Source organism: Bubalus bubalis, chromosome 11 (genome assembly GCF_019923935.1).
Source record: "Bubalus bubalis isolate 160015118507 breed Murrah chromosome 11, NDDB_SH_1, whole genome shotgun sequence".
Lineage (NCBI taxonomy): Eukaryota > Metazoa > Chordata > Mammalia > Artiodactyla > Bovidae > Bubalus > Bubalus bubalis.
This window is the reverse complement of record NC_059167.1, coordinates 14850970-14876363: the sequence shown is the minus strand read 5'-3', so window position 1 is coordinate 14876363 and position 25394 is coordinate 14850970. Positions and strand designations below refer to the sequence as shown.

Here is a 25394-nt window from a genome sequence, read left to right as displayed (position 1 = left end):
CTCAATGACAGAATTCTCTCTCTCTCTCTCTCTCTCTCACACACACACACACACACACACACAAAAGAGAATACATGCACAGCTGCCTGGCTCTTCATTACTTGATAATTGTTAACAGTCCTTCCACCACCTAAACAAAAGCCATATATGCTGCACTCAATTATTTGTTGGTAGAGCTTATGCTAATAAATACATTTAATGCATTCGCATTATCTGTGTCTGGAGGACTAATGGGATTACCTATGACTCTGCAAGGCTTGGATTACCAACAGAGGGCGAATTTACCCTGCCCATCTTCTAGATCCAACACTAACTTTCCATGATGCTGGCAATCAATGCGCTGCACAATCTGCGCTGTCCAACCAAGTAACCATTAGCTACACGTGGTTGCTGAGGACTTGAATGTGCACAGCCTGAATGAACAAAACACCCACGTTTTCATTTCATTTAATCAGTTTCAGTACCCCCTCGTGATTAGTGGCTACCCTACTGGACAGGGCCGCTCCAGAACTTGCCTCTACCGGTGGCAATCTTTAAATTTATCCGTGTCCCCTTTTCCAGCTGTAAAATAACTTTTTCTAATTTAGGAGGTAACCTTCACTGACTCAATGCATCGGAATTTCAACTGATCGCAACCCCGTTTGTTTGGTTTTTTTTTGTTGTTTAGCTGATAACACGTTGTTCGTGGTGACACTTCAAGAACTGGCCTGAGAAACAGAATCCATTTGAAACTCAACATCTCGGTCAGTCGCACAATGAGTCATACATCAAATGACATGAAATCACCCATCAAAAAAATACTGATTGCGTCCCTGCCACGTGAAGCACTGTCTGGAGGTAAGGAAAGCAAACCGACGCCGCCACAGGCTCGGCAACAAGATGAACAGTGCTGGGGACGGTGGGGGCGCGGTCCGGGCAAGCCTCCTTCGGGCCGAGACCCGGCGAAGCTGCCCGGCAGCTTCCGCTCGGGCTTGCGCTCAAGTCAGCCTATGGCCCGTCCCGGTCCCCAACGCCGACGGGGTCTCGGGGTACAAACCGAGAGCGGTCTCCCCGGGCTGACTTCCACCCACGCCCTCAGAAGAATCACGCCTCTGGCCTTGTCAGCTAGAAACCGACCCGCCCCGGCTTCTCCAGACCCCGCCTCAGAACCGCGCCCCACGCCCGCTCCACAGCAGCTCCTATAGCACAAGGTCCCCGTACAAAATGGCGGTTTGGCCTGAGGAACTACTAACCATAGAGATGCCCGCCTTCCGCGGATAGAGCGGCGACCTCTGAAGGGACGCCCGCCCCCCCGCTCCCTGAAGAAGACGTGCCGGCGTCGTCTTCCGGCTGAGACGGGAAGAGCGGGCGCCTCCAAGGGCCCTTCTAGGAGAACAGCGAGCAGTCTCGGTGGTGCCGGGTCATCCGAGCCGCGTCACGTGACTGGCGAAAGCCGTCGCCGAGACTGCGGGGAGTGGGGAGGAGAAATGGGCGGGCGGCCGAGAGGGGGGATCGTTTGAGACGCGACGACGACGACGACGAGGTTGTCATGGAGCCGCGAGGCCGGGCTCGCGCATGCGCCGCCGTACCCACGGGTCGTCCGCTTGTGGAGCTGCGACCCGGGTCCTAGGTGAGCGAGGAGGGCTGTGGGGGCAGGGGAAAGGGGTTTGGGCGAGGAGCCGGCGGAGAGGAAGCGGGCGCCAGGGAGAGAAGGAAGGAACAGGCAAGACGGAGAGCGGGCACTTTCGGGGTGCCGAGGGCCAGATGGTGGGAGCTGGGGGGTAATTGGAGCAGGGGGTGATGCTCCCTGCCCCGTTTAGTCGGTTGGTTTTGTTGCGAGGGTTAGGACCGCGTGGGAGAGGAGGTCACGGGTGAGGAGGGGTTTGTGTGTGGGGACCAAGTCGCGCTGGTAACCCTGTGAGGGTCCTGCCCGCGCCCCCCCGCCCCGGTTTGGGGTTGGGGGATAGGGGCGCGGGGTGGGTAGCGCCCAGTTCTGGACCCGGGGCACAGGTGTGCTTTTTCCAGAGACTCGCTGTCACCCACTTTGCTGGTACTTACCCCCCCGGGTGACCAGCTTGTGCCAGGCGTGGTGCCAGGGGGCGGGGAGGTGGCCGAGAAGGTGGCCAGTGCCAAGTACGGAGTGAGTGGTTGCCAGTGGGTGGGTTCAGGGGACCTCCGATCCATCCAGGCCCCAGGGCACCGGGCCGCAGCCAGGCTCCCTGTGATTGCCCAAGTCCTGGCAGTACTGCATGGCCTGGGCGTTTGCCCTGGCAGGCTGGTGGCATGCTAGTCACAGCACAGTCCAAGGGTCTGCCCAGTTCTGCCCTGCTGAGCCGGCAGGCTGGTGGGTGCCTGGAGGGCGCTCCTGCTGTCTGGCGCAGATGTATCGTGGGCTGGTGCGAATGGGGAGGGGCGGTGCGCACTGTTAACTGCGAACTCTTCTCCAGGCAGGGGGTTTTCAGGAAGTTCTGTAGTCTCATCTAATCTTTAACAGAGCAAAATGAGTAAGCCATACATACCTGGTTCCAAACAGAGGACATTTGTATGGAATCTGAGTTCGGGATCTTTGACCAGAATTTACAGCCAAATCGAAGCCTGCAAATGTTTGTGAAAGGGAAGAGGAGTATTAGCGATGTACGTAGATGGTTGGCTGGTTGTTTTTTTTCTCCTTTGTTAAAATCCACAGACAGTCCCCCAGATTGGTATCTCTGAAAATGCAGACCAAGAGAAAATGACTTCAGAGAAAAACCTAGTAATGCATTTATAATTCCAACTGGGATTACTCATGGCTTTCTGGGTGGTAAAGTCTCAATTTTCTCTGGCGGCGTATCTTTATTGTATTTAAGCCTCTGCTTGGGCTTTCACCTCACACCTCTGCCTGTGCACGCCTGTTATACACGTGACACATTTTAAAGGGAACTTGAGCTCTCAGGAAAGTTGCCAAGTTGTCTATTACAGAGGGATCTGCAAGCAGCTTTTCAGATCCTTCCCTTGTGTACCTTGGGCCTCCTTTTTATCAGAAGCCTGAATCTCCATAGAGATTGTGGATTAGACCAACCTTTAGTTTGGCTGCTGGATTTAAAGGCAAAATGAGGGGTGGCTTAAAATGAGGCGTGGATGAAATACCTGTTTCCTGCAGGAGACCAGACCTAGACATTAAATCTTGAGGTGACCATGGTGTTTAAGGTGACCAGGAAATGCAGACTCCTGACCTTCAAGCCATTCAGGTGTTTTGGTGACAGCTAAGCTGTTAGAGCTGTCCTGAGACTCGGCAGGATAGAAGGTTTGTTGGAATTTATTGTTCTGTGAGTATACCTCACACATGAATTGTTAGGGGCTGAGGTTGCAGAGATGAAGTCAACCCTTGAGGCTGAAGAGATGAACAGATAATTAAACTCTAATGTAAGAAGTGCATAAATAGAAGAACCAAGTGCCGTGCCACGCTTGTTAGAATTTTTTATCTTACACCTATGGATGTAAACCTCTAGATATATTGGTTCACTTTCTGTTGTGAGTTTTAGTGTATACTGCTCTCTCTGGGAACCTTTTGGACCTTGTGTTACATGTGCACTTATAAGAGGCCATTTTCAGGTCAATTCAAGCTTAGCTCAGAGTCCTTCTAATGCAGAGTTAGGCTCATGGATCTGAGATGTGTGTAAGACAGTTGTCGTGGTTTCCAGTCTGTGCCAGGAGTCAGAGATGGCGCAGTGGGTATGAGCTTGGTAACCCATCTTCAACGCCTGGTCAGCTTATGAGCATCTGACTTTATTGTAAAATGATAACGACCAGGAACATAATCTTCTTGAAGTTCTCGGACTTTGCTACCGGCGTGGCCCTGGGTTTGAGTGCACCAGTGGTAAATGCCATCGCTTTGCCTCTCTCTGGTCGGGGGCCTCGTCTGTGCTGTGTATGAACGGGTCTGTTGTTCACTGGCTAACTGGCATCTTCAGCGCCACTCCCGGGAGGGAAGCGCGTCTCTCAGAGGAAAGGTCGGATGGCATGTAGCCCTTTGTTCTGATGCCCACTTGAACTTCTCCGGGACACTGAGACTGCTGAAAGAGAATTTTACTTAGGACAGAGGCTTTCATATTTTTAGCACTTCCACATCGAAAGCAGTCACTTTCTTATTTTGAAGTAGATTATGCAGTCTCTATTTCCAATTGCCACCAATTCCCCAGAATCTAAAATTTTTACATCTGTTCTCCTTTTAACGTCCACATTTTAGCATTTTGACCCCACAATCAGTATTGTCCTGAAACTTCTCAGACGAGCAGGATAAATTCCTGTGTATTTTCTGTTCATTGACTGCAGCTTAATAACAGTAGCAAGACCTTGTTCCTTGTCTTGTTGCAAGGATTGTGGAAGAAGTTGGGATGCTTTATCTCAAATGCCTGTATAATAATCCATTTCATAAGATAATGTGAAACTTCGTCAAGTTCTGAATTAGTTGCAATCACCATGAGCTACCTTCCCAATCTAAATCAGTAGCAGGGGCAGGCTTGAATTTAGTCTGATGGCCCATCCACCAGGGAGAGCTGCTGCTGTTTTTGAAGAAGCCCTCTGTTCAGTTTCAGACAGCAGTATACATTTGTTGGGTTTCATACAAAAGGACCCATATTTAATTAGAGAACAGTTTTGCATTTTATTTTGCTTTTTAAACTGACTTGTCCGTGCTGTCAGACTTCCTCGCTGTCCAGTGGAGAGACATGCTTTTGCATAGTGCCATGAGAGGTGTGACAGGGCCTGGGAGACGTGGGTTCGATCCCTGAGTTGGGAAGATCTCCTGGAGAAGGAAATGGCAACCCACTCCAGTATTCTTGCCTGAAGAATCCCATGGACAGAGGAGCCTGGTGGGCTACAGTCCATGGGATCACAAGAGTTGGACACGACTTAGCGCTGTCTTTTTTTTAATGAGAGGTGTGACAGGTACTTTCATGCACATGGTATTAAATGTGCTCCATCAAAGAGTGCTCAGCATGGAGCAGACTGAGTGGGGAAGCCGCTTACCTTGAATGAGTTACATATGGTACAGACTAATTTTTATTGGGAATTGTATTTAATTCAGGCTCATTCTGATCAGCATGCATGCACTAGTCCACTTCTACTGTATGCAAAAGAGCAAGAGAGCTGTTCAAGGATGCCTGTAAGCATCCTTGGCTTCTATTTAATTTTATTTCCAATCCCTCCTCTGCTTCTGGAGTGGTTGATGTTCTTCACTAGATCCTGTATTAGCAGAAACGTTCACACTCGGCATTTTGAGGCTGTTTTCAGATACGCAGCTGTCTCACAGGGGGCCCATGTTTCTCTCTACTCAAAAGGACGAACGGATGGAGTCGAAGATGAATCGTGAATAAGAATGCCACCAGCTGTAGCTTAAACGTACCACCTCGTCCATTTGGGTTGTCATGACAAGACACCACAGACCGCGTGGCTTATAAACCACGGAAGTTTATTTCTCCCAGTTCTGGAAGCTGAAAGTCCAAGCTTAGGGTGCCAGCGTGGTCCAGGGACAGCCCTCTTTTGGGTCACAGACTTCTCACTGACTGTGGTGCAAGGGGCTGGGGCCCTCTCGAGCCTAAGGCACTCATCCCATGAGGTGAAGCCCTCGTGACCTAAGCCCCACCTCCTAATACCATCATCTTGGGGGATTAAGATTCCATATATGAATTTTTGGGGGACACAGACGTTCAGACTGGAGCACTTACCAGTTGCGTTGTTGTTTCACCTGTTGGTCCGCTGTTCTCTTTATCCCTGCAGTATCCTGTGTTCTTACTGTACCTCCTCTCCAGCTGCCATCCCTTGGCTGTTCAGAAAAGAAAGTGAAAGTGTTAAGCTCAGGCGTGTGTCCGACTCTTTGCGACCCCGTGGTCTGTAACCCACCAGGCTCCTCTGTCCATGAAATTCTCCAGGCCAGAATACTGGAGTGGGTTGCCATTCCCTTCTCCAGGGAATCTTCCCGACCTGGGGATCAAACCCAGGTCTCCTGCATTGGAGGCAGATTCTTTAGCATCTGAGCCACCATGGAAGCCCTGGCTGTTCAGAGGGCCCTGTTAAAATATCTTGAAGGGCTCATTGGTCTCAGAGTTTGCGCTGTTAACCTAGTTCTGGATCTGCTTTGAACTAGCTGTGTGTCACTGGATCAAATCTAGGCGTCTCTCCAGGAAGAGGGGAACCAGGTCTATTCGATTCACTCTGTACCCCCCGTTCCTAGCACCATGCCTAGTTCACAACAGGCACTCAGGAAATATTTTAAAATGACTGAATATAACTTATCTGAGCCTCAACTTCCTCCTCTGTAAAATGGGATAACAACTAAGAAGGACGTTTTGAGGCTCAAATGAGATAATCTTAACATCAATAATGTTACGGGCGTTTGTGGATCAAAGCACTGTGTATCTGGTCTTCCGTGTGCATAGACGCACTTTCTAAGCCAGAATGTGGCATGCATATATAAGGAGTTGTTTTTTTCTCTGTTCACTACCTCCTCTAAAGAACTGAAAGGTTAATCTGAGAAACTACACTCTGGGAGGTGGCAGAAAGTCTCGGTCCTGCGGAGGTATCCTGGGAAGCAGGCCTGGTCCGAGGTGGGCATCCCCTCTCCTCTCTTCTCCCTCAGGGAGCATTCCAGAGAGCTAATCAAATGTGCCTTTGTTAGCAGTTTACAAAGCTTCCACTGAATGGTCTGTGTGCTTTGCATTTGTAATGGAATTAGAGGGCAGGGAGAGGACAGTGAGCCTGCCTTTGGGTGGAAACCATTCTCCTGCTGAGTAAACGTGTAGCCTTTGTCAGCTGAGACCTCTGAGAAAGTGCCCGCAGAGAACGTGGGTGAGGCCCGTGTCCTTTGCCCCGACTTTACTCACAGCTGGCTCACCTGTCCCAGCTCTCCAGGCAGTGACTTCTTACGTAACTGTTGTTTTTTCACAGGGCAGTCCAGATGAAAAGAGTACTGATGAGTCCCCTCGCTGCCCAATAAAACATGGAGAGGAAGAACCTGTCCAGAGAGGGCTCTCGAAGGCTGTCAGCCAAACCAAGCAAGGGCTCAGAGATGAAAAAGGCGTCTCGTCAGCTCGGCCTGGCAGCCGCTGAGTCAGATAAGGACTCTGGATTTTCAGGTTAAAATTACCTTATCCTTTCTACACTGTAGTGATTGATTTGCCTGAAAAATGTCCTCCGTAAAACTCATTTGTGTGATAAGGATGGGAAGATTTCACCCACAGGAGAAATGAATGGCTCTCTGGTCTCTTAAAATGGTAGTTCTGTTGCCACATGGCAGGGTATTCATCAGAGTCACAGTGGGGTTAGTTCTGAAGGAACGGTTTGACATCTTTTTTCAGCTCAGACTCTGAACTTCAAATCTTACGCATTTCCCACTGTGGCAAGTGGTTGTGGGAGAAAAGATATAAAATACTCATAATTCTGTTGTCTTTCCTCCTTTCTCACAGGAATAGTTATATTGCAGTTACCCTGCATTCCAGTAATCACATTGGAAAAAAAACTGCATGTTGTCACCACATATAACAAATTTAACAAAGGTAGTATATAATTTGTTAAGATATCTTTTTTCTAAGAAAATATTTTGTTAAGTTTAAAAACGTTTCCTCCTGACAGTCCATCCCTGCCAGTGTTTGCTCTTTGTGCTTGGTCTGTGAGTCTCCTGGCCCCATTCCAGACCTGAGTACCTATTAGAGACGAGAAAGCAGGACACTTTTTCTTACTAGTTTTTCTGAAAGAACTAGCTGCATACCCAGTAAATCTTTTAATTTTGTGCTGAGGCTTTTTTTTTAATCTCCAGGTCTGAGAGTAGTGGCTTAAATACGGCTTGAATGGCAACATTTTTGGCCCAGGGGATGCAGAGGGATGATGCCAGGGGATTTGGCCTGGGCCAACGTCCCGAGAGCAGAGCCCTCTCCTGGAGGAAGATTTCTGTTTTCCAGCCCGCAGAGACTAATCAGTCCATCTTGTCGATTTATGAATGTATAGTGAGAAATGCAGCTCTTAGGAACCCTGAACTCTCTCACCCTTAGACTGGTAAATTTTCTCTCTGTAGGTGAAGCTGCAGGGGAAGCCAGGCTACCAGTAGATTGTTGCTCAGAGAGGAGCAGAGCACCGCGTCAGGGATTAGAATAAGGGCAGTTCAGGAAAGTTAGGGCCAGCGTATAGCTCTTTGGGTTTTTCTTCTCAATCTTTTCGCATTGTTTCCCAAGCTCACCTCATCATAAGGCTCATCTGATGCATTTGTTAAAAAACACCAGGTCCCTCTCCTGGAGATTGTGACATGGAGGGTCTGCGGGGAGGGCCTGGAGTGTGGGTTTCCTATTTCTACAGGTGTCTCTGGTGATGCCTGTGATCAAACAGGTTTGGGAAACTTTGCAGACCTAGTGTCTTTTTTTTTCTCTCTGTCTTAATATCATATTTGTTGTTTTTTTTTTTTAATATATCATAAAGGTAATATGTGCTCGTTGTAGAAGCTTAGAAGTTTAGGTACATGCAGAGAAGAAAATAAATATTAACCGTAATCCCACCCCCTGTTAGTCTCAATACTGTGGCCATTTTGGTACTTCCTCTAACAACTTCAGCTCCATCGGGCCACCTGTTTTGTAGCATGTTGCACAGTCTGGGTAGTTTTTCTGAAAGTTTCCTATTCTCAATGCAGCAGTGCTTTAAGAAGTTTTGTGCTGTTTAGACATAAGGCAGTCTTAAAAATACTCAGACTCATTTGCCCCAGAAGGTGGTCCCAGTGAAGGCCTCCAGCCACTTCTGGGCCAGGTGCCAATGGTGTCTTCACGGCTGGAGTTACCTTTCAGTTACCTTGGGATGTGATGTAATTGGCAGTTATTAATTAGCTGCAGTCCATATTTAGATTTTTCGCATTGTCTCAGTAGTGTCCTTTATAACTGTTAGTCTTTTTTGTATATTTGCTTGTTTTGGGCGCAGAACTCAGTTGAAGGTTGTGCATTTCATTTCATTGTCCTGTCTTTTCGATCTTAGTCTAGAACAGTTCCCTTGTCTTCCCTTTTCTTTCCTTTCTTTTTTTTCATGAAATCAGCATCTTTAAATGAGTTAGGCCTGTTGTTTTGTAGGATGTTTCACACTAGACTTCTCTGGTAGCTTCCCCAGTATTAGAATAAACATTTTTTAAATAGAAAACTAAATTTTTGATGTTATATCCTTCTCATTGCAACACATGAGGTGACTCCTAGGTTTGTCTTCTTCTTGGTGATGCTCTGATTAAGGGGGTAATTGTAGACCTGATTTCTTTATTATAAAAGTACTCCTTTCTCTTTGTAATTAATAAGCAGTTTGTGGGATGATACTATGAGATTGTGTGACTCTCAACAATTGTGTGACTCTTTGCCAACAGCCTCTTGACCACTGGTTTTTGCATCCATTGATGATGCTTACCTGAACCAGTTATTAAATTTGTGGTTTGAAAAATGGTGATCTAATTCTGTATCATTCCTTTACATTTTATTAGCTGTTGATCTTCTTTAAGGAAACACTTCTCTGCCCCCTTTTTTGAGCATCACTGTGGATTCACGGAATTCTTTTCTGATTTGGTTTGTCAACCCATTATCAGTATTCTTTCTGATACCAGGTTGTCCCACATTGGGTCAGTGGGGGTCCCTTCTAGATGGCACCTGTGTCTTGGACGTGTCTCGCATTTGTGTTTGAGCGCTTCCTTGCTTTCTAGCCTAGACAGTAAGATGTCTAGGCTTCCTTGCCAAAGACATCAGCCATTTCTCCAAGGAGCCCTGGTTTCCTTTCCATGCAGAATGGTATTTGCATAGAAAACAAGATACATGTACTGGGTACGTACTTTTCTTCTGAAGTTCTTTGTTTCCGGCCCAGTAGTTCTAAACTAAAGGTGCACATCTGGATTACTTGTGGTGCTTTGTGAAAATACGTGTGCCTGGACCCCAGATAAATCAATTCCATAGATTGAGGGGAAGACCCCAAGACCCATAATTTCTGGAAAGAGTCTCTGGAGAATCTGATTAAAGCAAGTGCTGACAGTCGCACTCTTCTGAAGTAAAGCCACAGTCCAGTCTGGCCTCACCCAGACGGCACTCAGGTTTTTGACGAGCATCTAGGGTATTCCCAGCCTCCTTACTTGCAGTCTCTTGGTTTACTCCAGCAAGGAACTAATTAAGTCCTTTCTTTATGGATGTCACGTAGAGCAACCTTCTTTTCTTGGCCGTGGAGAGAATCTTTGCATCACCCGCTGTACAGGATCCCCAGTAGGCACACTCAGCACGCATTTAGGACACTAACAAAGGAGGTGCTTAACTGGGTGGAGGAGGAAAACAAAGACAGACATCCTGAGCCTCCGCTTGATGAACTTATCCAGACTTTTACAGTTAGGGAACTTAGGAGGCATCTATTTTAGTTTCAGCAAAGTGGTAAGTCTTGGGGTTTTATTGTTACTTGTTTTGGTTATTATTACATCATGTGGTGCCTAGAGCCAATAAAGATCTTCATCTTTTCTCAGGTTCCATGCACACTCCTCTCCCTTTTCAACCACAGATTGTTAAAAGTAATGAGCTAACTTTGAAGCCTTTACCCAGTTCTGTAGATTGGCGATGATTACTTTCACATGAACCCTAATTGATGCTGGCTTTTGTCTATAAAGAGAGTTAGAACGGAGTCTGCTGTCCTAGGGCGGTGATCCTTAATCTCTTGGGGTGGGAGGGATAATTATGCATCCCCTTGAGAATCCCATGAAAGATAGACATGCTGGAAGAATTCTCAAAAGCACGGATCACAAATGTTCCATTTGCTTTCAGGGGGTCTGTGGCTCCCCAGGAGGACTGGTTGGGAGCCTGAGTGAACTGACTGTTTCTCTGCCCAGCAGATGGGAGCTCAGAATGCCTGAGCTCGGCCGAGCAGATGGAGTCCGAGGACATGCTGAGCGCCTTAGGCTGGAGCCGAGAGGACAGGCCAAGGCCAAGCTCCAAGCCCACGAGCGGAGCCTTCCCGACACTGTCCCCCATGGTGGTCATGAAGAATGTGTTGGTCAAACAGGTGAGGAGGACTGCGCGCGCGTCACTTCTTTGCACACTCGAGTTTCTGAGCTTCCTGTGCACAATTTCTTTCTGCCAAGGAGGGATGTGAGAAGCATGCCACCAGAAACCACACCAGCAAGTGCTGTGCTCCTGGGAAGACGGTGTGGCCTTTTAGCTACTGACCTGGACTGAAGAAAGGAATACAAGAGTCAGGACATGTATTCTCATTTTCCAGACAGTAAGACTGCACCCCTTATTTGTCCAAAGGTGTCTGGAATACCTTAGTCATGTTTAAAGGAACCAAGCAGAAATGTTCTATTATTCCACAGTACATCTAAGATATAACAAGAGTTTAGGGTTGAAGCAAAAGGCTCTTTTAATTTGAATTTCCCTGGGGACTTTGAGAAGTATTTAAGAAGTAGAGGCAATTTCCCTGTTTCTCATGTTACATTCTGAGCATTTTCTTAGTAATCAGCCAGAGCTATGTTATTAGCGAAAAAGCAACTCTTTGGTATAGGTATGACTTTACCAGCAGACTCCACACAGCATTGCCATAGAATTGAATAGTACCTTGTTTCAGGTTTTATTATATAACTAGGCAAATTATGTGGTTATTATCTAGATATGAAAGAAAAGATTTAGATAAAAAGTCTAAGCTTAGCTCCAGTGTTTGAGTCAGAGAACTCAGTCTCATGAACTTAATTAAAGAACATGTAACCTTATCCTGCTTTGCTCTGGAACAGACTAGTCCTCTCGTGGTTCTGTTAATGAGGCTGTTTGAAGCTAGTGAAGTTTGCAATCTGGCTGTGTGTAGGTGACCTTCCCACCTTAGGTGGAAGAACATGGCTGTAGCCTGATAGGAAACCCTGATGTCTTAACTCTTACCTAGTTATTGCTGAGCAACTCAAACTGATTTTCAACAAGGCAACCTGGTGAGTTTGGAAAAAGAATTTGAAGGTATTTGCTTTGACAAATCATATGTCAGCTGGAAGCACGGCTCTCCTCTCTGAAACGAGGAGATTTGAATAAAGACATGAAATGGAACCCAAATGAGGTTGTTCAGGCCCCACCAGTGCTCCTCAGGACTCCTGTCTCCTGCTCTTTCCTCTCTGCCTTCCTCTCCGGCCCCCTTGTCGCTCTTCCTTAGGTGTCTGTGTTTTTTGTTGTGGGTGTTGTGGTAGCTCCGGAAGGCAGAGAACAGCCCGCAGTTGCTGGTGAGGAGGCGGGCCCAGCAGAGCTGTTGTCTTCAGGATAAAGACCCACTGGGAAGGCTTGATCAGGAGACAGGAGGCTTGGGGGCAGACTGACCTGATGGAGTGGTCTAGGAGTTTTGTGTTTTCACATATGCTAGAATTCCAGCACATTTCAAATTTTAAAAATCTTTGCTTATTATATAATGTCTTAATTATTGCTGCTTGGTTTTAGGTATTTTTCTCTTATGAGTCTGATTCCAGTTCTGTCACCAGACTATGTCTTCTTACAGACAAATTATTTCATCACGTGGACTTCAGTTTCCTCATCTTTAACATGAGGCTTTATGTGAAATGATCCTGAGATCCTGTGCAAGTCTAAAATCTTGTCTGGTATTCCCTTAGATGATTTCAACAAGAGTGGTAGCCTTGTACCAAATCTAATAATTGGTACAAACAGACTAAGTCAGTGGGCATAACAGCAGCACTAGAAAGAGTAATCTTGGGAGAGCAATGAACTGGGTATTTTCTGGGTCTGTTTGCCTTGGAGGTCAACCCCTGTGGTGTGATTGACCAAGGGGACAGCCTGAAGTTTTGCTTTTGGCTGAGCTGCACTGGGCTGATCTCTTCTTTGAAAGACTCCTGATTTCTGTGTCTCCTCTGCTGGGGGAGCGTGGTTGCTTGGCCCAGCACTGCTTGCTTGTTATTGCAGCACCTCTCAGTATACTTGAACACCAGGAGGACTCCAGAATGGACTTTCCAGGTCATCCCACCCTTTGCACAGGAGATGCACTGTAGTTGAACTTAGCTAAGAGTTCCTAACCAGGTTTCTAAGGATCTGAAATGTGTGCAAATCAGGTGCCCACGTGGGAGCAGGGTCCATCACTTTCTGCAGATAAATCACGTGACTCCACCAAGGGGGAGAGCCTCTGTCAGGGCTCTCTCTGCCTGGCCTCAGGTGTTTATGACTTTATTCTCAAATCTCCTCATTCCAGTGAGGAGAGCTGTGCTTCCAGCCAGGCCCAAAAACAGGAGAATACTGAGACAACCATGTAAAATCACACCCAGTGTGGAAGCACCCGCAGATGGTGGCTGTTACTGCCTTGCAGAGCTTTGTGGTTGTTGAGGGTCATTGCCATAAAAGCAGACCAGTGGACTCCTGACAATAGGTAACTTTTTTAAAAAAAATATGTAACTTTTTAATCAAAAGTTGATTTCAAGTAAAAGAAATTCCACAAGTAACTAAAGGAAGACCTTACTTTGGTGTAAAGTCACATTTATGGTATTGAGACAAGCACGTTTTAATTTATGCCAGCAAATCGTACTGTCCATACTTTTATTGCCTCAGTTGTGACCTTGACTATGTCATTACTCCACCTACCTACGCTTTTCTTTTTCTTGAGTGGCAGCACTTGAATTAAAGACAGCCATTTCCTCCAGTTTTCCCTTAAGGGAGAAAATCGACGCTGTCAGACCCAAGTGAATTTTGAAGCCACTTTCATCTCCAGTCTTATCAAGAAGGGCTACCCCGTGTGTGGGAAGCTCTGTCCTTCCATCTGAGTATTTGCTTTGCTCCATGGACAGCCGCAGGTAACAAGCAGTTTGCCTCTCTTTCCCTTTGTCTGCAGGGCAGCAGCTCCTCCCAGCTCCAGTCGTGGACTGTCCAGCCCTCCTTTGAAGTGATCTCTGCCCAGCCACAGCTCTTATTCCTTCATCCGCCTGTCCCGTCTCCTGTCAGCCCGGGTCACATCAGTGAGAAAAAGTCGGACTCCAGGAACTACTTGCCCATTCTCAATTCTTACACCAAAATAGCTCCTCACCCCGGCAAAAGGGGCCCTGCCCGCAGCGCAGAAGAACGAGAAGGCGGCATGCAGAAGAAGGTCTGTACTGAGAGACTGGGCCCCGGCCTGTCTGCTCGTGAGCCAACCAAGACCGGTGCTGGCCCACCCCAGCCCCCGACCCCCGCGCCCCCCAGCGCCAAGCTTGCCGAGGACTCGGCTCTGCAGGGCGTGCCCTCCCTGGTGGCGGGTGGCAGTCCACAGACTCTGCAGCCAGTGTCCAGCAGCCATGTGGCTAAAGCTCCCAGCCTGACCTTTGCCTCCCCCGCCAGCCCCGTCTGTGCGTCTGACAGTACCCTGCACGGGGTGGAGAGCAGCTCCCCGCTGTCCCCGCCGGCGGCCAGTTACAGCTCCGCTCTGTGGGCCGCCGAGCACTTCTGCCGCAGCCCAGATAGCTTTCCAGAGCAGCGGCAGAGCAAGCACAGGCGCTTTCAGAATACCCTGGTAGTCCTGCACAAATCTGGTTTGCTGGAGATCACTTTGAAAACCAAGGAGTTGATTCGTCAGAACCAGGCAACTCAGGTGGAACTCGACCAGCTCAAGGAGCAGACCCGGCTGTTCATAGAGGCCACTAAGAGCAGGGCTCCTCAGGCCTGGGCCAGGCTGCAGGCATCTTTATCGTCAGGGTCAAGTCATACCGGCAGTGACCTGGAAGCATTCTCTGAGCAGCCAGACATATAACATCGAAGGCATATTCTCCTGTTACTTGAGTGCTTCTTTTTAACTCTTTTACTGTTACTACTCCTGTTTCCCAAAGCTTACATAAGATCTTTTCCTTTTAAACTCAGACTGTTCAATGGTTCACTTACAAAGCCACACGCCAGGACCTGGCTGCTGTCTTAACCTGTGGTCTATGCAGTTTACCTTTGTCTCTGTTCCCGCGAGGACCTCAGGTTTGGGTGCCCTTGAGTCCCTCTTCCTCAGCCTGCAGGCAGTTTGATGGCTCACGGGGCAAAATGTGAGAGGTGATTGTGCGGGGCCCTGCTAGCTGTCACCTCCCGCCACCCCACTCACCAGCCGTGATCGAGGGTGCAGTGACGCAGACGAGTGCACAGAGCAGCACCTGCCAAGTCAGGGAGCAGGTGACATGAGGAACCCTTCATGGATCTTCCCTTGAAGGTTTTAGTCACAGACGAAAATATAAGAGCAGGGTGCTTGCCTTCCACAAGGCCCTGTGCCCTTTGGCAGAAACCCGAAATGTTTTGGCACAGATTGCTCTTCGGATGCAAGCACTTAATCACTTAAACCTTTGTTTTTTTAAACTTGAAAGTCAAAGAGAAAGAGTAGCACTGTTAACTCTTACACTTTAATCATAAGCCAGATTTTTCTTAAACTGGTAGGCGAAATACTTCAGATTTGTAAAGTATAGAATGGATTTAGGACCATCTGGAGCTACAGTTGATGAATTGCATTTTTGACTCATAGAGTCTAAAGAAAGGAGAAATGGCTAGCATCTCTTGTTTAGGAGCTGGAAGATTCTAGTAATTTATGCCTTTTCTTCCTCTCTTCTTTTGAAACAATGCAACCTGTTTTATATGTTAAAATCTTAAAGACAGCTTCATGGTTTCCAATTGTGTAATCCAAGTCAGCCCCTGCTACCACTTTTTTTTCCCGCTTGTTTTTACAAAAGAAGAAAGAAAATATTAAGCTTGATTAACTTTGAATTAAAATCATTGCAAGGTTATGACATACAAGTCTACAAAAAATTGGAAAACATTCTTGTTACCCATTTTCTTTCCACATCCAGAGTTTTCATTTGTCTGATGTCACAGTGATGTGGAGCAGTCTTCCGAGTTTCTTTTATGCGTCGGATGTTGGCAGTGAAGCCAGAGGTATAGTGGGTTCTGTGAAGTAGAAGAGTATTATGAGGACTTGCAGGTTTTACACACTTTTCCGGCTTCATTGTACACCAGATTTCTAGGTTGTAAAGCTGCCAACTTCTTATTCTCCCATTTAAAAATTTCATTCTCTTGAAAATCTTAAGAAATCCTGTATGACCAACTTCATTTTTTCTGCAAGGAAAATCGTCTTGAAGTTCTTCCAAGGCCAGAAGCTAATGCTCATATTTACTATGTAGTCATAACTCTTCATATAGTTTTAAAATTACAAGGCTTTGCATTGCCTGCATTTTGTTCTCAAACACAGTTTAGAAATAAACAACCCGGTAAACTCTCTTAGACTCTGCTGATCAACACAGAATTATTACCTGCCATGTGCTTTCCAGAAGAGTTTCAGAAATCGGAGCAAATAGGTCCTTAAGCAGGCTCAGCTGCTTTTAATATTTTTTCTCTTGGCCCACTCCCTTTGCCTCCCCTCCATCTGTGTGGTGCTACCGCAGCTCTGCTCTGCACACCATGCTAGGAAGCTTCCTTTTTGGCAGAATATGTTTGGCAGCAAAGCCATAGAAACAGGTGCATTCAGAACAGCCTGGGCACCAGGCATGAGTCTTACTGAGTCAAAAATCTGAACACACTTGCTGAGAACCAAATTGACGCCATCGGAAAAGCCCCCTGTGGAGCCGTACGCGTCTTGGACTCGTCTTCCTAGATGAAGGTGGCACTTCCCTCCTGTCAGGCACAGGACGCTGAAAGCCATCACCAGTGCTCGTTGCTGAGTGGCAGGGAGAAGCAGCGCCCACCCTGGCTCCTCTCTGATCTTGTAACTTGGTGCCGTGAGTCCCTCTAGGCTGTTGGCATGGGTGTTCTTTCCCTAGTGGAGGAGTAAGCAGATGAAGCCAGCTAGAGAAGCTGGTCCACCAAAGAGACATCCACTGAGGCTAGCAGACCTGTGGGGCCAGAAGCCAGACAGACAAGTGGAAGAACCTCAGAGTTGACCGGAAGGACGTGCGTTGGTCTCACACGGCTGTAAGTAGTCACGGTCTTCCTGATGCATGACCTGATCTCATCTGAAGTTCTCTGGCAAAGCTGTTGTTTTCTGAGAGCCGTTCTTAACTCACACCAACCCTTAAGTTTTGGCAAGATGGTGTTGGCAGTGTTGAAAGACATCTAGAAAAACTCTGCTGATTTAATTGGTTATGGGAATGGAGTTTGGTGACATTTGTAATTTATTACACTCTCCTTTTATTGATTATGGTATTGTCTGAGTTTGATTCCTTTGGCAGAACAGTAACTCTCGTGCATATATTGAAGTGTCTTTCCAGCTATGAATTCTTTACGGTAGAGGTTTCTTTACCAAATGTGAATTCTTTTGAGGAAGTATGAAGTTTTGTAGAAATTGACTGTGAAACGTCAGAGAAAAATAAAAGTCACTTACTTGAAAACTATTTGGCCTTGGGCTTTATAACTGCTTAAAACACTGAAATCAAGAGTAAATGTTTGATTGATAAAGGTTTCATACACATATTCTCAAGGTATTTGGGGATGTTGAGATTAGACACTGAACTTGTGGAAATTCACTGTTCAGACTCCCACCAGTGTGAACTTAAAGGCGATTCAGGCACTCTTAAGATAAATGGGTGGTTTGACATTATTCTCTAGAGTCATGGAGGGTTTATATTGGGTAGGTTGGGAGGAGAAAAGAGAATACAGTCCAGTGGTTTCTTCCATCTGATATGATACTTTCACAGATGGAATTTTTAAATGACAAAACCACTGTAGTTGTCTACTGGGATAAACTAAAGCCACATTAAGTAAAGATGTTTCTACTACAGGGAGGTCCTTAACGAGTGCCTCTCCATGCCTTTTCCTTCATGCTTCTCTGAGTTGATTCCTGAGGCTCTGCTCCTCCTCAAAATTCACCTACCGAGTCTCAGTGGGGAAGTCTGTTGAGTCTTCCCTGTCCTGAGGCCAGTCAGGACACCCCTCCTGGGATTTTTTTAAGTCACTGGAAAATAAGAAACTTATCCTCATTTAAAGTCCTGAAGGATTGTCATAGTCTTAATTCTTACAGCATTATTCCTATCCTACACAGTTTTTTAAGTAACTTTTCAAAATATGGCTGGAAGTGGCCCCTCCTGAAACAGAGAACCAGCCTCCCATAAGAGATGGAGACCAGAGACATTGGAGCCCAGAGTGGATCCTGAGAGGCTCAGGAGAGCTGGGTCACTCGCACCGTTGCTTCTGACCGTTTGGCGTGATTCCTGCGTGTGGAGACACTAGCCTGTTGCAAGCGTGTCTGCTTCATCCACGTCCCTTGGGGCATCACTGCAGAGCGTGGCCTGGTGTGGTGGGGTCCAGAGCCCTGCATGCACCTCTCCCATCTGTCCCTCATTGGCCGGCTGACTTTGGATAGGCATCCCTCCTCTCAGTGGAATAATGGAGTATCGGAAGTTGTCCTCTCTGGGGTGCTTCCCAGCTGTAACCACGTGTAAGATCTCTGGCTGTATTACAGCGAGCCTGATGGTATGTTATCTGACAATAACAGCTCTTCCTCAGTTTACCGTGGGGTTCCATCCTGATAAACCCATCATAAGTTGAAAATACCCTAAGTCAAAAATGCATGTGATCCACCTAAATACCGAACCATCATAGCTTAGCCCAGCCTCCCTTAAACGTGCTCAGAACACACATCAGCCTGCGGCTGGGTGAGCTCATCTCACACAAGCATTGCAGGCAGATTCTATACCATCTGAGCCACCATAGGGGCTAACAAAGGTTAGGTGTATCATGTGCATTTTTGACTCTGGATAGCTCACGTAGTTTGTTGATTGTTGCACTGAAAGTGAGAACAGTACAGCTGTCTTGAGAATGGTGGTGAGTGTATCTGTTGTTGACCCTCACCATGGCATGGCTGACCGGGAGCTGCCCACCATGAGGACATAAGATTGTACCACACATCACTCGGCCAGAGAAGAGATCAAAATTCCAAGTAGGGTCTCTACAGAAGGCCCATCTCTTTTGCACCATTGTAGAGCCGGAAAACCCTAAGTCAGAGACCGCCTGTAACCTGTTAAACAAAACCCTGGGGTTCCCACAAAGCAGGTTCCTAGTGCTTAGTTGATTTTAAAGCATTCTGTCAGATTCTAAACTTATTATATGTGGCTGGGAGACGTGTTTTGCCAGGCTGCTTTGATTTTGATTACCTGGTTGGAGCTCACATGGATTCACTCATTCCCATATAAAAGACTGCTCTCAAATGAAGAAATATTACCCCCAAAGGAGAATAATGGGGCGAAGAACAGACTCATTTAAAAAGACCCTGATACTGGGAAAGATTGGAGGTGGGAGGAGAAGGGGAAGACAAAGGATGAGATGGTTGGATGATATCACCAACTCAATGGACGTGAGTTTGAGTGAACTCTGGAAGTTGGTGATGGACAGGGAGGCCTGGCGTGCTGCAGTTCATTGGGTTGCAAAGAGTCGGACACGACAGAATGACTGAACTGAAATCAAATTGTGTCCTTTCCTAGTCAGTCAGCTGCAAATAGCTATTTCGTCTGAAATGAAGGACATTTAACGGGATTTTATGTTTTAGAGAGCATGTCAGTGTTCTTTTATTTTGTTCTGGGTTTCTCTACCCACAGCCTTTAACACTTCTTCTGGCCTACTCCCTTTGCCTCCCCTGAACCTGTGTGGTACTCCACTCTGTGCGCCGTGCTAGGAAGCCTCTTTTGAGACAGAGGGTATATTGCTGCATGTTTTATAAGGAGCCTCTTAGGTTGATTTACTGTTATTTTAATGGTAAATAGTCATAGACTGTGCAGATATGGTAGTACTTTGTCAGGACTTTATTCTGGACCCAGGCTCTGGGTGTCACCTTTCATCCCCACCGGGAGGGGTGTTAGAGACGAGATGAGGTCTGCCTGGGTGACACGGAACGAGCAGAGTAGCTGGAGAGAAAGAGGCAGCAGGAAGCAGCTTTATCTGTTTCCTTCATTAGAAGAGGAGACATTTGGTCCACTCAACATGCTGAGATTATGGTGAAGTACAAAAAAAAAAAAGATGTCTCTGAAGTGTTTTTTCAGTTGCTCCACAGAGCAAGGTAGCTTCCGTGCACAGAAGCCCAGCAGTGGAATTCACGTGATGGCATTCCACCCCTGAAGGGCTATCCTTTGCTTGGAATAATTAACACCGTCTTCTACCAAAATCTCATTGACAGCTAATGGGAAGAGAGCATGTCTCAACCCAGCCTCTTAACTGGTTTCCTGGAAGGAGGTGCTTTGTGAATCCCTGGACTCCTGTGAGCACTTTGGCTTTTTCCTCTCAGAATTCCTCCTCCGTTCTTACAACACGTGGCACTCCCATCTCTTTCTGAAGGATGGTTATGCAAGACATGAGAGAATTGCTTGAAAGAACAGTCTGTGTGGGTCCTGCCTCAAATTTACAGCATCTGGAGGAGACGAGAAAGAAAGAAAAGCCTGCAGAGTAACACAGGGAGTGGGTGGAAGCTCTTAGTAGATGAAAGGGAATGAAAACTGAAGTAGAACCCCAAGGCCAGCCCGCGTGAGTCAGGTCGGATGATGAGCGTTTGGGACAAGGCCGTCGGAGTGGCTGGCAAGCAGGAGAGTAAAAATAGCTGCCTTTACTTTTCCTAAAACCTCGCTTCATCTCAGGCATTGCAGGGGCCCTGGAAGACTGCTCACTAGTTCTGGTAAATGTTTGTATAACAGAGGTGGGCCAGGGCCTCTGTTCTCCAGAGGCACCCACAAACCTTGGGCTGCTGCCTGGGCAGATGGGAGCGCTTGGCCTGGAGCCCATCCTTCGTCCGGGGCCGATAGCATGGCAGCTCCCGAGTCCTGGCCAGAATCCCCAGACGTGTTCCTGCCTGCTGATAGGAAAACCCTAATACCACTCCAGAGAGCTGAGCTGAAATTGCCATCTCTGCTCAGCCCTGATAACAAATTCATGTCACCCCAGAGTCAGGGGAAGAGAAGAAGCTGAAAGACACCCACAAATACACTGCACCTTCAGTAGGCCCTGCGTCCTGTTCAACAAACGCAGGAAAGCCTGGTTCTGGAGGTCAGGTGGTCCCCACAGAGCATGAGTCATTCTGACTCCTCTGTTCTCCAGCAAGGCTTCGGGGCTGCTCACCTGTCACTGGGCTGCTCGGTAAATGCAACTGAGGGTTCACTTAAGCAAGACACACAGAGGAAGGGCAGTGGACCACCCAAGCCAACAGCCCAGGATACCCATAGCAGACAAGGCAGCCCCAGGCCTGGGTCAGACGCGGTGCTTTCGCTGATGGTCACTGATGTCAGTGAGGCCAGGTGGGCCAGGATAACTTCAAAGACGTTTTTTTAAAGCCTCAAGCCGATGCTTGTCTGTCTAGTACGGATGTATTTGGAAGTTGTGCTGCTTGTGTTCTCGAGGCGTTCTCCAGACTCAGTCACACTCTGAAGCCCCTGACGGCTCAGTGACCAGGGTTGCCTGTTGTGCGGTGGCAGGACTGGCCTCCTGGCCCCATTAACGGCAGGGCACTGAGAAATGTGGGAGAGCTTATACCCGGGCGTAAATGTCTCTCACGCTGATTTTTTTTTAATCAAGGGAAGAAAGTGCTCCTGGAGAAGGGCATGGCAATCCACTCCAGTATTCTTGCCTGGAGAATCCCATTCTCTCTGCTTCTGTTGGAGTGGGAGGGTAGAAGAGACCCTCAGTTAGTCAATCACTCCTTTGATGGTTTGTGTCTCACCAGGTCTTACACACCCAGAGTTGGGCGTGTGAGCCTGGGCAAGGTGATGTGGCCCACTCACTTCTACTTTTGTTTCAAAGATTAATGTTTTGATAATCTTTGGCTTTAGCATCCTTTGATTAGGGCAAGAGTCCTTCATGTTAAACTGCTAATTGAGAACAGAACTGTTGATAGAGGTACAGTATATGAGTTGGTAAGTTTCACTCCCAACATCCAGTACACTAGGAGAGAGTTCTAGAAAGCGGATTATCCTGTTTGGTGGCACCTTCAGACCTTAGGGCTCACCCACAACAGCACCTGCATCCGCTTTCCTCAGCCTCCCCCCAGCTGGTGCCAGCAGAAGCATTCACATGACCCCAAGCCTGAACACCTGCTTAAATTTTGCACTGTAGGCACCTTCTTGCCTCACCCAAGGCCCAGTCCTGGCAGCACCAAACGCTTCCTGAGGCCCAGGGCCCACAGAAAGACACACGTGGCCCCTGACCTTGGAGCCCTCACAGCTGAGTCAGGAGACGTGACTCACAGAGAGAGCAGCAGGGCAAGGTGGTGTGACGTGCCCAGGTCAGCTACAGACCAGAGTTGCAGGAGCTCTCCAAGACCTCAAAAGGAACGCAAGGTGAGCTGAGATTTGAGCTCAGCCTTGGCGTCAGGTGGAGTTTGGATAAGCTGCAAGGAAGTTCAGTTCAGGAGCTCAGTTGCGTCCGACTCTTTGCAACCACATGGACTGCAGCATGCCAGGCCTCCCTGTCCATCACCAACTCCTGGAGCTTGCTCAAACTCACATCCATCGAGTTGGTGATGCCATCCAGCCATCTCATCCTCTGTCATCCCCTTCTCCTCCCGCCTTCAATCTTTCCCAGCATCAGCTGCTGGGACCAGCATTTTAGCCAAAGGAAAGAGGGGCTTCCCAGGTAGCCCAGGGGTAAAAAATCCGCATGAAGGAGATGAGGGTTCAATCCCTGAGTTGGGAAGTTCCCCTGGAAGAGGAAATGGCACCCCACTCCAGTATTCTGGCTGGGATAATCCCATGGACGGAGGAGCCTGGTGTGCTGCAATTTATGGGGTTACAGAGTCGGACATGACTGAAGAGCTGCACGTGCGCACAGAGTAGAGGCATCATGGTGAGAGGGAAATACGACTTTGGACCTGGACCTGGGTTTCTGCATGATCCTGGCAAGTTACACAACCTCCCTGGGCCTCACTTCCAAGTTTGTTAGATTACTGTGCCACAACAAAAGGCTACTGTTCCATAAGGTGTAGAGTTGGCGGAGGGGGGTGGGAAAGGGGGGCTCAAGGAACTAATTGTACAATCGTTACTGCAGGTGAAGCAGGCAGTTCAAGGGGTGGGGATGGGCCAGCTGGACTGGCCTGTGTCCAGGGTCACAGCCTGTCACATAGACCCAAAGAGGCTGTGAGCAGCCCAGCTCCCTGCCAGACTCCCACACTCTGCTGCCCTGAAAACAGATTCCCCTCCTTAGCACATACCTCGCAGAGTACTTGTCAAGCATGCTCCCCAGTCCTAAGCCTCACCCCTCTTTAGGGCAGTTTGCCAAGGGGTGGGGAGCTATTGAGGAATCGGTATTGATTGCAGGCCCCACCCTAGCCAGGATTGCTGTAATCTCATACCTGGCCCAGCCTCCTGGCTGGTGACTCAGCTTGCAGCCTCCACACATTCCGTCCTCACACGTGTACTGGGTGAACTTGAGGCCCCCTTGCTCACATTACTGCCACCCGCCCCGCCAGGGCAGTGGGTCTAGCCTGGGCTGCATAGTGAAAGTGTCAGTCGCTTAGTCGTGTCCGACTCTTTGTGACGCCACGGGTTGTAGCCCACTGGGCTCCTCTGTCTATGAAATTCTCCAGGCAAGAATATTGGAGTGAGTAGCCATTCCCAGCTCCAGGGGATCTTCCCGACTCAGATTGAACCTGGGTCTCCTGCACTGCAGGCAGGTTCTTTACAGTCTGAGCCATAGTGGAAGCCCTTAAAATCCCGATGGCCAGGCCACACCAATTCTGTCAGATTCTCTGGGAGGTAGGACCTCCCTTCCCACCCCTGCCAGTAATTAAGGCTCCTTAGAGGACGGGCCAGAGAAGGCGATGGCACCCCACTCCAGTACTCTTGCCTGGCAAATCCCATGGGCGGAGGAGCCTGGTGGGCTGCAGTCCATGGGGTCGCTAAGAGTCGGATACGACTGAGCGACTTCACTTTCACTTTTCACTTTCCTGCATTGGTGAAGGAAATGGCAACCCACTCCAGTGTTCTTGCCTGGAGAATCCCAGGGACGGGGGAGCCTGGTGGGCTGCCATCTATGGGGTCGCACGGAGTCGGACACGACTGAAGCGACTCGGCAGCAGCAGAGGACGCGCACGCTAAACTGGGAATTACGGCAGTGGCTCCCCCTTGTGGGCTTGGGCTTGGGGCCAAGGAGAGGGACCAGCCCTGCACGGTGCAGTGCGGTCCGGGCATGGCCATCTCCAGGAGCTTGTTAGAAGTGCAGAAGAATTGTAGGCCCATCTGCTTGCAAATCTGCATTTTTAGCAGGTTCCCAGGTGATTCCTGCACACTGTCAAGTTGGAGAGGCACTGGCAGCAGCTTCCAGGAGACGCTCCCAGTGGTCCAGGTACAGAGCCAAGTGTTTACACACGCCATCTCAGTTCAGCCTCACAGCCTCTCTGCTGTTACACCCTCTCCGACAAACAAGGAAATAACCCACCATTTGTTCAACAAATCCTTATTGAGTGCCCAATAGGAGAGAAGCTCTGTTATCAGGGACTGGGGATCAAAAACGATGCTCCCCTGCAGATCAAGTACTCAGAGGCCAGTGGGGTATGATGTCAACATCATCGCTTGACAGCTGTGTGTTCCTGGGTGACACCCTTGGCCTCTCTGAACTCCAGTTTCCTCTTCTGCTGATCTGGATTGTGGTCATGATTCAGTGATTTTTTTCCCTAGGCGGAGTGCTCACCTGAAGGCCTGGATCTAGCCTGAGCTCAAGGATGGTTGCTATTGTTACAAGAAAGAAAGAAAAAAAAATAATGCAAGGTTGTGGGGGGGAGGTGCAGTGGGGCGGGGTAGAGGGGCACCAGGCTCCGGCAGTTGCAGAGGGGCAGGGAAGAGAGCGAGGTCAAAGGTCTTGGACGCCAAAAACTCCCAGGAGGTGATGCACGGGGGAAGGGCCAGGGTGTGGACGAGGTTGCCCTGTCCTTACACTCTCTGGCCCGATTTCTCCGATCAGGCTGGTTCTCTCAGAAGAGTAGATGAGTCAGACCACTATTGGCAGCGTGAGTCTGGGCCTCGATCCCGCCCCTTTGCCCCTTGAAGCTCTTTGCGGCTCTGGGGAGGAGAAGTCACCCCAGGCGGCCCCTCCAGGCTTGAATCTCCCCCAGGTCCTCTCCAGCGCGCCACCTTGGCCTGCGGGGCGCGGGCGCCCCCTTCCCGCCGAGCCGAGTCAACGCAGCGAGCCCTGGCGGGCCCCAGGGATGCCCAAGCGCGACGCGGAAGCGCAGCCCAGCCAGGGTAACACCCAGCCCCGCGCGGTCCTGCACCCACGGGGTGGGCCCGGGCTGTGGAATTGCGACCCTGGCCCGCGCAGGGCTCTGAGGAATCGGTTTAGGGGTTTCGTGTTCCCTCGGAGTACACCACCGTTTCCTGTAATTTAATTTTCTCTCCTGAAAGCGTTGCTAATTAAATCCTTTCTCCGGCTAGCAGTCGTTCCCCTCCCCTGCCCCTCTCTCCGTTAATTACCCAGCACGTTGCCAGGGAGTCCTGGCCCCTGCTGCCAGGCGCGCCCAGGTGGATG

General features: G+C 48.6%; 1 protein-coding gene across 4 annotated transcripts; it reads left to right on the top strand.

Annotated features, from left to right (window-relative positions):
- Window positions 1-899: 899 nt before the first annotated feature.
- CIPC (CLOCK interacting pacemaker) lies at window positions 900-17293 on the top strand. 4 transcript variants are annotated; one of them, XM_025295159.2, is made up of 5 exons: window positions 900-1609; window positions 6904-7091; window positions 7422-7511; window positions 10832-11001; window positions 13801-17293. In XM_025295159.2, exons 2-5 carry the CDS (start codon window positions 6956-6958, stop codon window positions 14689-14691), a joined length of 1287 nt encoding a protein of 428 aa, XP_025150944.2. In that variant the 5' UTR covers window positions 900-1609; window positions 6904-6955; the 3' UTR covers window positions 14692-17293. The 4 variants fall into 4 exon arrangements, with proteins under 4 accessions (XP_025150944.2, XP_044780639.1, XP_006052938.2 ...); XM_025295160.2 differs by lacking the exon at window positions 900-1609 and adding an exon at window positions 1619-1702; XM_006052876.3 differs by lacking the exon at window positions 7422-7511 and having other exon boundaries at window positions 907-1609.
- Window positions 17294-25394: the final 8101 nt, after the last annotated feature.